At 44.6% G+C, this 13,813-nt stretch overlaps 1 protein-coding gene across 1 annotated transcript; it reads right to left on the reverse strand.

Moving 5' to 3' along the window:
* Window positions 1–1,648: 1,648 nt before the first annotated feature.
* LOC101674438 (dnaJ homolog subfamily B member 3) lies at window positions 1,649–10,361 on the reverse strand. The gene is made up of 2 exons (XM_004782443.3): window positions 9,471–10,361; window positions 1,649–2,082 (listed from the first exon to the last, which is right to left on the reverse strand). Exon 1 carries the CDS (start codon window positions 10,233–10,235, stop codon window positions 9,501–9,503), a length of 735 nt encoding a protein of 244 aa, XP_004782500.1. The 5' UTR covers window positions 10,236–10,361; the 3' UTR covers window positions 1,649–2,082; window positions 9,471–9,500.
* Between the last annotated feature and the right edge of the window lie 3,452 nt (window positions 10,362–13,813).

Raw genomic sequence — 13,813 nt, forward strand, 5'->3', positions numbered from 1 at the left:
ATCTCATTTTTATTGGCATTTCCCTAATGACTATTGATGTTGAGCATATTTTCCTATGCTTGTTGAGTGTTCTTATATCCTGTTTGGATGATAATATATTTAAATCCTTTGTGTAGTTAGAAATTTTGCTTTTGTTAGTGTTGTTGAGTGTTGGAGGGAATCATTGGAAGGATGCTCATGCTGGTTTACCTGGGGTCTGGGCTCAGGCAATTGGAGGTTTCTCAGCTCCTTCACTGTCCTTGGGATGTGTGTTCTGCCCACCATTCTCCAGTGGGAGCTGTTTCCAAGGATGTAGCCTTGAGAGAGTCAGTGTTATTGATGGTATACTATCTGACTCATATACATGACTGAACCCAGTTAAGGGCTCTATGTAAACTTTCAAGGTTTGGCAGGCAGGGGCAGAGATCTACTGGTATTGTGGCCACCCAAGACAAGCCTTGTGAGTAAGTTCTCTTGCTTATTACCCCTGCCACCCACCCTCTGGAGTGGCCTGCCTCTTTCTTCAGTCTCTCCTTGCCCTCCATGTAGGGTGGTCAGCTCGTGAGCCAACAGTTGGGAGAAACAGCCAGGAAACTGAAGAAATGGGCCTTGAGAATGAGTATCATGGGGGAAATCCTAAGTAGGCTGTTGACCTTTTTGCAGGGAGAGTGGCACGTATGTCAGATGGTATGGACCGCCATGTTGAGTATGGGGACACATGAAAACACTGGCTGGTTCAATGTACATGTTGGAGGCAGTGCCCAGAGTACACATTGGAGGAGGGGGAAATGGATGGCTATCCGCTCGGCGGGCTGCTACCATGGGCAGGTTGGTGGGCCACCGAAGCTCAGCTAGAGGCTGAAGAGGCTGAAGCTTGAGTCAGAAGGTTGGAAGGGCTGAGGTTGGAGAAAAGCGTGTGGTGCCCACTGCTCTGTTGGCTTCAGGGCTGACAGACAAGGGTTGGGCACTGTGACAGGGACAACAGAAAGGGAGTACCCCTAGAGCTTTGGTCTGAGCTCTGGAAGGAGGCAGAAACCCCATGATGGGTAGTGGGTTGACTGAGGTGCTGGCCATTTTCTGGCTGTGTGGGTACAAATGGCATTAAGATAATCTCCCTGTTAACAGGGAGGAGCTGTACAGTGGTTGAGGGCAGAAGGATGAGAGGTGGGTGTTAAGAAGAGGAAGGAACGTTTACCCTGGCACTTGGCCACTCTCGGGCTCCTGTGCCATCCTGTCTCCATCTTCCCCTTAAGTTTCTGCTTGCTTTTGTTTGCTTCCCAGTGCCTTCAGACAGCATTAAGGAAAACAAAACAAAACAAAACAAAACAGACCATTTTGCAAGAGTTTATAATCATTATCTGTGGGACCATTGGTCTGATAAGAGCTACTCCTCTATCACCCTAAGACAGTAATGCTTCCAGGTGAATTTAAAAATATTATTTGGTCATGTGTTAAAAATCCCAGTGAGATTTAGTTTGGGTTTGCATTAAATCTATAGCTTACCTGGGGACAACATCAGGAGCATTACCATGTTCAATCTTCCCATCCATCATGTTGTATGTCTCCTTTTTTAATTTTATCTAGATTTATATCTTAAAGTGGTTAAAGAACAAAAATCTGAGTAAATTTGCAGATCTAATTGTCTTTATTAAGGATTCATGAATCATGCATCATCCCATCTAGGAAGTATAGGGGAGCTCTGAGGCATTGTATGAAATGAGGGGTTTCATGGAAGGAGGGTGTGGCAAGGAAGTTATCGGTGAAAGACCCCAGTCCCTAAACAGAGAAGACTGGAGAAGAGGAGTGGAGTTAGAGGCTGAACGGAGACTGGGTGACCGCTACCTCCTGTTCAGAAGCAAGCAGGCCCTGTGTGTGTGTGGGGGGGGTGGGGTGGCTGTCTGGTCCCACCATGTCATTGATCAGGGTTGTTGTCTTGCCCATTTACTCTTTAGGTAACAGCAACTCACATTCTGCGGAGTAAATATAGAATGCTCAACAAACCCTTAGGCTGTCCTCTCATCTCCAGTGCAGGATTCTTTGAGATATTTCCATATTTGACAGCTGCTTCAAGATTCTTCTTCCCTGACCATTGCAAGAGATGTCCTGGTGTGGAAAAGGAACAAAACCAAAGAGCTAGTACCCCCTCCCCCTTCCCTATTCAGAGAAAGCTGTCTTAGCAATGTTATATATTGGTTTGTGCACCATGGTCCCCACCAATGGGAGGAGAGAGCTTTGAGAGATTTCAGCTGAGGTCACATCCAACAGAGAGGTTATGCTTCGAGACCCGGGCATCGGTGACTCTTCAGAGCCCAGTCACAGAGCTTTAGGACACAGTTAACAGAGAAATAGGAGGAGATCAAATGAAATGGGCATCCACAGCCCTGTTTTGGGAATTGGATAAAAAGCAACAGAATGAATTAGAGTGTTCCCTGGAGAGAGCTGTCAAGTAGATGAGTTTTTCTGTGATAAGGGAGATTGATCTTTCCCTGCGTGGAAGGAGAAGGAAGGGGGGTGATGGTGAAAGCGAGGGATAGATCTAGTCTGTAATGATTAACACAAGGAGGACATGCTGCCTGCCAGTTACCCGATATTCTAAGTGGCTCAATGATAAGATAAAGACAAAGGAAATAAAGGTAGGAGACAGAGCCTGATCTGAAAAGTCAGCTGCTTTGGGCTTCTACCGACATGGCTGCCAGATTCCTGGTTCCCCTGCCCGCACTCACGGGGCTGTTGCTCTTCGCGTGTGTAGGACCCTGGGCTGAAGGTGGGAAGGTGCTGGTGGTGCCCATGGATGGCAGCCACTGGCTCAGCATGAAGGAAGCTGTGCAGGAGCTCCATGCCAGAGGCCACCAAATGGTGGTGGTTTCGCCAGAGTTGAGCCTGCATATCAAAGAGGAGGACTTTTTCAACATGACGAGCTATGCAGTTCCGTACACCCAGGATGAGTTTAATTACCTCCTGCTGGGCCGGAGTTACCTGATTTTTAAAAGAATGCCTTTTCTAACGATGTTTTTTGGAAACTATGAAAAGTTTGAAAATTGCTGCTTTGGTTTATCAAAGGTCTTGTGAGGCCCTGCTGCGTAACAAGGACCTGGTCAGGCACCTGAATGCCAGTTCATTTGATGTGGTTTTAACTGATCCTGTTTACCCCTGTGGGGCGGTACTGGCTAAGTACCTGTCACTTCCGGCTGTGTTTTTTTTGCGTTCCATTCCATGTGACTTAGATTTTGAGGGTACACAGTGCCCAAACCCTTCCTCTTATATTCCCAGGTTGTTAACAATGAATTCAGACCACATGACTTTCCTGCAAAGGGTCAAGAATATGCTCTATCCTCTGGCCCTGAAGTACATTTGCCACATTTCTTTCACCCCTTATGCAAGCCTTGCTTCTGAGCTTCTTCAGAGAGAGGTGTCGGTGGTGGACATTTTCAGCTCTGCATCTGTGTGGCTCTTCAGAGGAGACTTCGTCCTGGACTACCCCAGGCCAGTCATGCCCAACATGGTCTTCATTGGGGGCATAAATTGTGGCCACAGGAAGCCATTGTCTCAGGTCTGTATTGGTGCTTATGTCCAATCAACGTTCCAAGTGGAACACTTTTGTTGTTGTCATTTTTTTTTCTTTTTTTATTTCCAGGTGCTTACTTATCTACCAGTTTTTCTAAGACTTCTACCTCTCATCCTCCTAAAAGTTCAGTGAGATAAATGTTGAAGCGACTCCACTGGTGTAGTAAAGGTTTGCAGTGGTCACCAAAAGAAATGAGAGGCAGAGGCATGGGTCTGTGGGAGGATTGACAAGCACCGGTGTGGGTTAGCTAGTACCATCCTTTTGCAAAGGCACCATCTTCGTGGGGCTGTGCAATTTTCTCAAACTGTGTAGGAGCAGAGATGCTGAGTTGTGAGCTGATCCATCAGTAGTCTTTGCTTGTGGGTGTTTGCTTGTTCAGTGGAGGGACAAAGGAACCAGCAAGTTGTGTTTATTGACATGATATTTTTAGTGGCCCTGTCTTGGAAGGGGCTAGAGTGTGATCTGATCACAAGAGACCTAAACACCTAAACACAGCAGTGTCAGGAAACTTGAATAAATTAAGTGGAAGTGAGACAATGTGCAAGAGACAAAAAGGGGTCTGTGTGATCCAAGAAAGAAGTAAATGAGTTCAACTTTTCAGAGATAGAGCTGTGCTGTGAAGGTTTCTGACCAGGAGTTATGACTGGGGTATGACATGGGGACGATCAGAGTTGGATTGCAGGTTGGAAAGGTCTCCTACTTGGGATGTTGAAGTCCTCAAAGGAGACAGTGGGAGGGAAGTCAGACTATGAGCCTATGAACCCAGTGAAAGGGGGGTGAAGTGATGAACAGAATAGGATCTAAAAAGGGAAGGGTATGTTAGGAGAAATCAAGAGTTGGACACTTGACCTACTGAGCCACCCAGGTGCCCCTCTACCATGTATTTATCCACTCACCTATTTTATTTTATTTTTTTAATCATCCATTCTACTGATGGACATTTGGGCTTTTTCCATAATTTGGCTATTGTAGATGCTGCTGCTGTAAATATCAGGGTACATGGATCCCTTCAACTTAGTACTTTTGTATTCTTTAGGTAATTATCTAGTAGTGTGATTGCTGGATTGTAAGGTAGTAAGGTTGTTCTATTTAAAAATTTTGAGGAAACTCCATACTGTTTTCCGGAGTGGCTGCATCTTTTAGTTTTCCTTTGTGAAAATATTCTCTGGAGTTAATTGCACTGGTTCAAATTCTCACTCCCATTTTTCTGGCTGAATGGGCAGGTGGGCAGGTATTACCTAAATATTCTGGCCTCATTATTGTCACAATGAGTACACAACAAATATTTTCTCTTACCATTATTTAGAAAGTACCCGGCAGGACAAGGTATGTCATCTGAAGACCTTTAGATATGTTTGTGCTAATTTACTGGGTACATGAGGGATCATTTATACCTAAATTCTCAATTATTATATGTGATAGGCACACCATTATCACTTTTGTTCCACTAAATTCTTTTTTACTTTGAGATCTTGTCACTCTTACTTATTTGGTTTATCCTTAAATGTTACTTCTTTAAGTAGTCATGGAAATTTTCTCCAAGTATGAAAGATCAGAGTCGAAGTCTTTCATATTTTTTCCCCTTTTCTTAAGATTTATGATGGGTGAGGGGCATCTGGGAGGCTCAGTCGTTAAGCATCTGATTCTTGATCTCAGCTAAGGTCTTGATCTCAGGGTCATGGGCTCAAGCCTCACACTGGGCTCCAGCTGGGCCTGGAGTCTACTTAATAATAATACAAAAATTATGATGGGTGAAATGAAATTTTTATTGGTTTTCTCAAAGAAATAATTTTGGGAATTGCTTATTCTTTTTACTAGTTTTGTTTTCTATTTCATTAATCCCAGCTTGCTTTTTAGTAATGATTGTCATTCTTGTGTCCTTTGGTTTATTTTATAGTTATTTTTCTAATTTTCCTTGGCTAAGCATTAAGTTCCTTTCTGTTAAGAGTTTTCTTAACAACGAAGCATTGAAGTTCCTAGAACATTTTTTATGTCTCCTAGGTTTTGGCATAAATTGTTCATATTTTCTTTTTCTTTCCTTCGTTCTGTTTTTTTTTTTTTTTTTAAAGATTTTTATTTATTTGATAGACAAAGAGAGATCACAAGTAGGCAGAGAGGCAGGCAGAGAGAGAGGGGGAAGCAGGCTCCCCTGCTGAACAGAGAGCCCGATGTGGGGCTCGATCCCAGGACCCTGAGATCATGACCTGAGCTGAAGGCAGATGCTTAAACCACTGAGCCACCCAGGCGCCCCCCCTTCGTTCTGTTTTTGGTCATTTAATTTTCTGGTTTGGATTTCCTCTCTAAGTCCACAGTTATATTCAAAGTTGTTTATTCCCTCCCACAGCTATCTCTTATTTTTTTTCTAATTATTCTAGGTTTTTAATCAGAGAATGTTTCTTTTGAAGTCCCTATATTAAATAATTTAGTAGGTTTTCTTTGTGGTCTAGTATAGAATTGCCCAATTGACCTATAATGCAGGCTATATATATAGTTTATTAAAAATTAGTAGACAGGTTACCAAAAAAGGCAAAAAGAGGGCTAAAATTTTATCTTATTCCATCAAATATATCTAAAATGTTAAACTTTCAACACATACTCAACATAAAATTTTAATGAGCTATTTTACATTCTTTTGCTTCCATACTAAGTCTTCAAAATCTGCTATTTATTTTACACTTACAGCATATCTCAATTTGGACTGGTCACATTTCAAGTGCTCAGTAGTCACGTGTAGCTAGTGGCTCCTATATTGCATAAGATATGATTAGCATTTGTAAATGTCCCATAGATACACCTAAAAAAATGCTTATTTAAAATTTTTATTTAGGGTGCCTGGGTGGCTCAGTGGGTTAAGCCTCTCTCTCTGTGTCACATAAATAAAAATCTTAAAAAAAAAAGCTTTAGGGACGCCTGGGTGGCTCAGTTGGTTAAGCAGCTGCCTTCGGCTCAGGTCATGATCCCAGTGTCCTGGGATCGAGTCCCACATCGGGCTCCTTGCTCCGCAGGGAGCCTGCTTCTCCCTCTGACTCTTCCTTCCACTCTGTCTGCCTGTGCTCGCCCTCGCTCGCTCTCTCTCTGACAAATAAATAAATAAAATCTTTAAAAAAAAAAAAAAAAAAAAAAAAAAAAAAAAGAAAAGAGCATTTATTGCTACATATTAAAAAAAAAAAAAAAAAAGCTTTAAAGAATTTTATTTTAAAAAAACTTTAATATACCCAATTCTTTTTTTTTTTTTTTTTTTTTTTTGAAAGATTTTATTTATTTATTTGACAGAGATCACAAGTAGGCAGAGGCAGGCAGAGAGAGAGGAGGAAGCAGGCTCCCCGCTAAGCAGAGAGCCCGATGCGGGGTTCGATCCCAGGACCCTGGGACCATGACCTGAGCTGAAGGCAGAGGCTTTAACCCACTGAGCCACCCAGGCGCCCCAATATGCCCAATTCTTAAAATGATGTCTTAAACTACTTCCTTATTAACTAGTGCACTCCCTGGGAAAGTGCTCTCTCTCCCTGGAGAGAGTCCACGGTGGGGTCCTGCAGATGCTCATCTTTGCACCAGAGGAAGTGTTTTCCCTACTCTGAAAGCCTACTCAAGCCTTTCCATAAACAACAAATACTGATATACAGGACTGTGATTTTAGAGCTATTTTTAAAAAGCGGTTTTCAGTTTTGAAAATTCTTTACATAAAATGCTTTCTATTCTGCAAAAGGGAAACTCTCCACCAGATCTCTAACTGAATGCTGTTCGCTGCAACAAATGCTGTTAAAACCCCTGGCATCCCCCAATCTACTTTCTGTCTTTACTAATTTGACCACTCTAGGTACATTATATAAATGGAATCATAGAGTATTTGCCTTTTTTTGACGTATTTCACTTAGCTTATGTCCTTAAGACTCACTCATGTTGCAGCGTATGTCAGTTTCCTTACTTTTTAAGGCTGAATAATATCCTTTAGTATGGATTGACCAAATTTGCTTATATATTCATCCATTGACTTGTTTGTTGCTTCCACTAGAGCCGTTAAGATCCATGACCTCTGGGGCGCCTGGGTAGCTCTGTCTTTAAGGGTCTGCCTTAGACTCAGGCCATGATCCCAGGGTCCCAGGATTGAGCCCCACATCAGGCTCCCTGCTCAGCAGGAGGTGTGCTGCTCCCTCTCCCACTACTTGGGTTCCCTATTCACTGTGTCTCTGTAAATAAACAAAATCTTAAAAAAAAAAAAAAAATACATGACCTCTGAATGACCCTCCCTGCCCCCATGCCAGTCTTACTGGACCCAACTGAAGACTTTCCTGACCAATGGAGACTTATGTTAACCAGCTGTATAGACACAAATGCACTTATCCTGTCCTATACAGAGTGGTGATTTTTAATTTCTATCACTTCAAAACTCAACGTCCCTTCCCTCCTTGCTCCTTCTCCCCTCCGCACCAACAACTATGAATATCTTCACTGGTGTGTTGTTCCCTAGCCTGGCAAGCAAATAAACTCATTTTGTTTTTTTTTAAAGCCCCAGTAGTCTGTTTTATTCTGATAGTTCTTGTACAATTAGTGGGTGAGAAGCACTGCCTGGGTACCTCAGTGACCATGTGAGGTAGTTTTAACAGAGTCTGTGCCCTCGTGGGACAGTAGTGGCTGAATCCTATATTCCTGCTGCATGTTGTTCACATGCCATTCCACAGGGATTGGCCTTTACAGATATCAAATTCGGTTTCATATATTCCTAAACAGTGTGCTCAAGTCACATGACCTTCCTGTAAGGAAGGAATGTGCTGCATTTTTAGTCTGTCTAGTTCAGTTGCCTTTTTGCTCCAATGCCTCGTGCAAACTTTCCCTTAGTCATGACCAAAGGGGATGGCACACTTGTGATGGACAATCCCAACGCAACTATACCCGAAGTGGTTTCCACTGGGTATAGTTCCACTGTTTTCAACAGAAATGTACTCTCAGATGTATGCTGCCTCACAATTACTACTCCAAGCTTTCCAATAGTCTTGGCTTTGTCAACCTAATTTGAAACAAGATACATCCTGCACACAGCAACAGGGTAGTTTTGTGTAGCCTTAGAGAAGTAACTTTCCACATTTCTATCAACCATAGTTGTAGAACCAGGTTGGGTGGGTAGAGGCTAGCAATCAGATTTCTATTTGAGTCATCACTACTAGTTTTTTTAATTGCTCAAGTAACCTGAATAAAGTCCATTTGATGCTATTAAATAATCATGTAACTGTGAGGAATTCACCTATGTATTTTGCTCAAGCCTTTGGAAGGAACACGTTCCTGCTTACACTGACTTCAGTCTCCTGAAATGGATTTCAGACTTCCAACCTCCATATCTATAAGAGAATAAATCTACATTGTTTTAAGCTACCAAATCTGTGGTAATTTGTTACAATAGCCGTAGGAAATGAATACACCCACTTTGCCAGGTTTACCTGTTTCTTAAAAAGCCTAGGTTTATTATATTTAAACGGAAAACTCTTACTAGTCACCGGCGTCTATGTGGGACTAAAAACCATCCTTAAGCCAGAAGTATTAGTGTGTACACATCTTTTACTATAATGTGGTGAAAAAAATGGAAGTAAAACGATTTATCTTGGCAAGGTCAACTTCAGAGAAAACTACCTGGCTCACATTTCAAACAAAATGGAAAGGCAAGGTTCAAGGTGCTGTAACACTGTGTCCTAGTACTAGGAAATAATCACCGTCTGCCTGGGGATTATGTTTAATAAATAGCAAAGTGCATACAGATATTTACATAAGTTTTAAAGAGAATCAGAGGTCCTATTCATGTGGTCCCAACAATAACAACAAATAGGCATTGGCATGACTGTTTATAAATTCTTCAGTACAGTTGTTCTGAAAGTAGAGTTCCCTTGCAATCTTAAAAAAAAAAAAAAAAAAAAAAAAAAGTCCTGCTATTCCTCACCATGTGCTCTAAGTTGAACGTGGACTGGAATTACTTGGTGTCAATGCGCAGCAGCTGCTCTTTGCCATTTATTATCAGGGACTTCAACTCTCCGTCTTCTTCCACCTCCACCCTTTCTTGGCCATTCTCAATGATTTTCTTGGTGGTGATTTTTTTGCCATTAACGATTTCGGTGGAAGTCGACATGGATTTGAAGTTGCCGGTCCCACCACTACCACAACACATGGAGAAGGAAGAAAGGCCTCCGTTCCCCAGGGAACCAAAGGAACTAAATCCCGTATCAAAAGAAGAAAAACCACCTCCAAAGGCTGGAAATTCGCTGAAGGCGGAGAAGAAGGGAGCGGTTCCTCTGCTTCTGCTTCCCCGGGAACTCCTCCGACCGCCCATGATGTTCTCTAGTGGGTCTCCGAAGAAGTCGAACGAAAATGGGTCGCGGCCCCCAAAAAACTCCCTGAAGACCTCGGCCGGGTCGCGGAAGGTGAAGACATACTCGAAGGGGTCGCGGCAGGGCCCGCTGCCCCCGCCGCCGCCCCCGCCGCCGCCCTCTACTCCAGCCTCGCCATACCGGTCGTAAACGTCCCTCTTCTTGGTGTCTGACAAGACCTCGTAGGCCTGGGCCACTTGCTTGAACCGCCTCTCCGCCTCCTCCTTGTTCTCAGGGTTTTTGTCGGGGTGCCACTTGAGCGCCAGCTTGCGGTATGCCTTCTTGATGGCCTCTGATGACGCCTGGCGGGGCACGCCCAGCACCTCGTAGTAGTCCACCATGTCGGAAGGCCCGGCACGGTCCACAGCCACCGGCACGACAAGAGGTGTGGGTGGCTGCCCCCGGGGCACGGGCCCGAGTGCCCTGCTAGCCCAGGCCACCCGGAAAGGGCGCCCTTGTGACGTAGCTCACATCTCATTGGTGGAGACCGCATCCCAGAATGCACTGCGGGGGCCTTGCCGCGCTTCCGACGACGAGGGTCGCTGTGGCGTGTTTCGCACGGGGTTATGGGGGCGGGGTGGATGCCCCGCCCAGCCCTGGCCCCGCCCAGGCGAGCCGTGCTCTCCTAATCTCTCCGAAGGAAAAAGAGGAAGTTAGTGGGAGTAAGGGGGTCTGGGGCTGTGGCTTTGCTAGAATAGGCCTTCTGTCAGGTTCTCCCTCCGCCCGTGGGGTTAGAGTGAGGGGTGTGTGTTTTGTCTGAGCCTGTGCTCAAGGATAGCCATATCATTGGTCCAGAACAGGAGTTCTCCGGTTTTGTTTCTAGGACCCTTTTGCTCTTTTAATGTAGGTTTTATCTATCAGTACTTACTCCATTAGAAGTTAAAGCAATGAAAAAAATTCGTTAGCCCATTTAATAGCAATGAAGCCATTACATGCTAACATAAATCATATTTTTATTATTTATTTGAGAGAGCGAGACAGAGAATGATAGTGCTCCCAGATGTGCGCGTGCGGATGTGGGGGAGGGGCAGAGGGAGAGGAAGAGGGAAAGAATCCCAAGCTGACTCCACAGTTTCATCCTAGAGCCTACATGTGGCTGGATCTCAGGACCTGGAGATCATGACCCCCAGCCTAAATCAAGAGTCCTGTGCTTAATTGACTGAGTCACCCAGGAGCCCCAAAATAACTTCTTCAAAGCAAAAAAATTAGTGAAGAGTGGCACATCCTACATTTTCCACATCTCTCTGGTTTGAAAGAAGAGAACGGGATTCTTCTGCCTGCTTCTACAATCCATCTATTGCTATACCACAGGTTATGTGGCCACTGAGAAACCACTGTACCCTTAAGAGAGCATGTGAGGGGCGCCTGGGTGGCTCAGTGGGTTAAGCCTCTGCCTTCAGCTCAGGTCATGATCTCAGGGTCCTGGGATTGAGCCCCACATCGAGCTGTCTGCTCAGCAGGGAGCCTGCTTCCCCCTCTCTCTCTGCCTCTCTGCTTACTTGTGATCTCTCTCTCTGTGTCAAATAAATAAATAAAATCTTAAAAGAAAATAAAAAGAGAGAGAGAGCATGTGAGTGTAAAAGCCAAATATCATTATGGAAATAGTTTGACTTTTTTGCAAAATTCCCCTAAAAAATTTTTGGGTATCCCCAGAGTGTCTTGGCCCATAGCTTGAGAACTCCTTGTCTAGTGTATCAAAACGATTAAAACTTGCCGGTCATGCTTGTGGTGGTGTGGGTCAATCTTGGTACCGTAATTATTTCCAGTAAAACTGCTATACAATGACCATAACTTTCTTTTTGGCATTTTTGGACATCTGACCTCTCTCTGCCTTCTTCTTATTCTCTGACACTTTATTTTTTGCTTTGATAAATGGCAAGGTAATACCAATAAAGGTCACTTAGTTCTAAGAGGAAAATGATTAACCAGTGAACTCTAATATTTCATCATAAAGGGCAGTAGATCCAATGAGGCACTCTATGTCTCTAGGACAAACTTCATATCACCCTGAGGGGCCAAGTACAATCCTGGAGCTGGCTTTTTGTAATCATGCAATAAACAGTAGTAGAAAGTGGATTCATAGTAGAGTCTAGCGTGATAAAAGCCACATGGGAAAAGTCTGTTTGGGGAAGGTCAAGTGATCCAGAATGAGTGGAGGGAAAGGGGCAGAGAGTGAGGGGTCAGGTGAAAGGAGTGGCGAGGAGTAATGAGCTTGGACAGGTAGGTTGAAGGCCCATTCCAGGGAATTTTGAGGGAAAGGCTGAAGTCTAAATTTTATTCTGGGTCCTAGGAAGCTGTTGATCAAGGCTTCAGGGATGGTGGCGGGGTGGGGCAGTGCAGGGGGGCAGCTGATGCTGGGACCAGAATGAGTAGATACGGGTTGGGGGCCCTGGAGGACTGTGGAAGCTGGGTCTCAGAGACAGAGCATTCAGCACGTGCTTGCTTGGATATGGGGGCCTAGAGCAAAGGAGAAGAGATGAGTCCCATCTATACAAAAACATTTACTGAGTGCTTACTGTCTGCAAAGCCATGGACTGGCACCCAAGCGAGTGATTCCAAAGCTGAAACCCTGCTTATAAGGGCAGAGTCATGTCCCCAAAGCATCCAGGAACACAGAAGCCTCAAAAAGTCCTGAGGCTCTGCGTGATGTAGGAAAGTCATAAAATCATCGCAGTGGTGACTGTGTGTGTTCACAGCCCTTTTGCTCTGGGTAATTTATGAATGAACTCTTATGACACTGAGAGTTCGGATGAATTATTGCTCTTAATATTTAAACTGGACTGTGAATTTCAGAATTGCAGATAGGGGAACACCAGTGGGTTGAATAGCATTGCTGCCCCTCTACCCACCCAGAACCTTAGCCCAGGAGACGGAAAGTGCTTGGGGTAGGGTGGGCTGTGTGTGAGTGGGAAGCTTCTGAGTACATGTATGTTTAAGCATGTGTGTGTGTGTGCACCCATGCATAAGCACATGTGACACTGGAGGTCTGTGGAGGAAGGATAGTGGTACAGGGAAAGAGGGACTCTAAGTACCAGAATGAAGGGGGCCCTGTGAATATGCCCCACAGGACATCAAAACTTTAGACTTAGCAGTTTCTCCATGACCTTCTTATCAAGTCCCCGAATATGGGTGGTCAGTGACGTCCATGGTCAAATTATTGAGATCTGTGCTCCCATCCTGGGACTGTAGTGTACAGCAATGGACAAAGAACAGGGTGGGATGATCCGTTCTGTCTGCGCTCAGATTTGCCTTTTCTTCGGGAGGGGCATTTCTGTTTGGGACTACCATACTTGCTCCCTGACCCTTCCCTTGCTCTTTTGGGGGCACCAGCTAGTGCTGGGCATGACTGGGTGAGCACATCTGCCTTCTCCCCATTTATTTTGATGGGGTAGTGACTGTGGGGATCACAGCTTTACTTCTAGCTCCTAACCTGCTGTAAATGTCGAACCTGGCCCTAAGATCCAGATAGTGCTAGAGGCCATGGGGAGTTGTGGTTAAGAGCGGGGTCTCCATGCTCTGACACTCAGGGCCTGCATCTCAGCTCTGTCATTTAGTAAGCACAGAACTCTGGCAGCCCTTTTTCTCTCTCTGAACCTCAGTGTCTTCCTTCCTAAAGTGGGAACAATACTATCTGCCTTTAAGGGATATTTTAGGGGATTATGTAAGATGCTTGTGACATGCTTAATACCTTATTTGATACCTGGTACATACTCCACACATCCATGTTCTTATTGGTTTTGTTCACCTTTCCCCTTTGCTGCAACCGGGTCATCAGATTTTCTCAGTGTCTGCCCTGGCGGCTGTCCTAGCGAACAAGCATCCCTCCTGAGAGAGGCCCTCTGCGCATGTGCACTCGAGTGGGCCTCCCTCCCGCCATTCACTAGCTGGCAACGTTCATCTGCTTCTTGACATGCTTCAC

Source organism: Mustela putorius, unplaced genomic scaffold, assembly GCF_011764305.1.
Source record: "Mustela putorius furo isolate JIRA1106 unplaced genomic scaffold, ASM1176430v1.1 tig00000275_pilon_pilon_pilon, whole genome shotgun sequence".
Classification (NCBI taxonomy): Eukaryota; Metazoa; Chordata; class Mammalia; order Carnivora; family Mustelidae; genus Mustela; species Mustela putorius.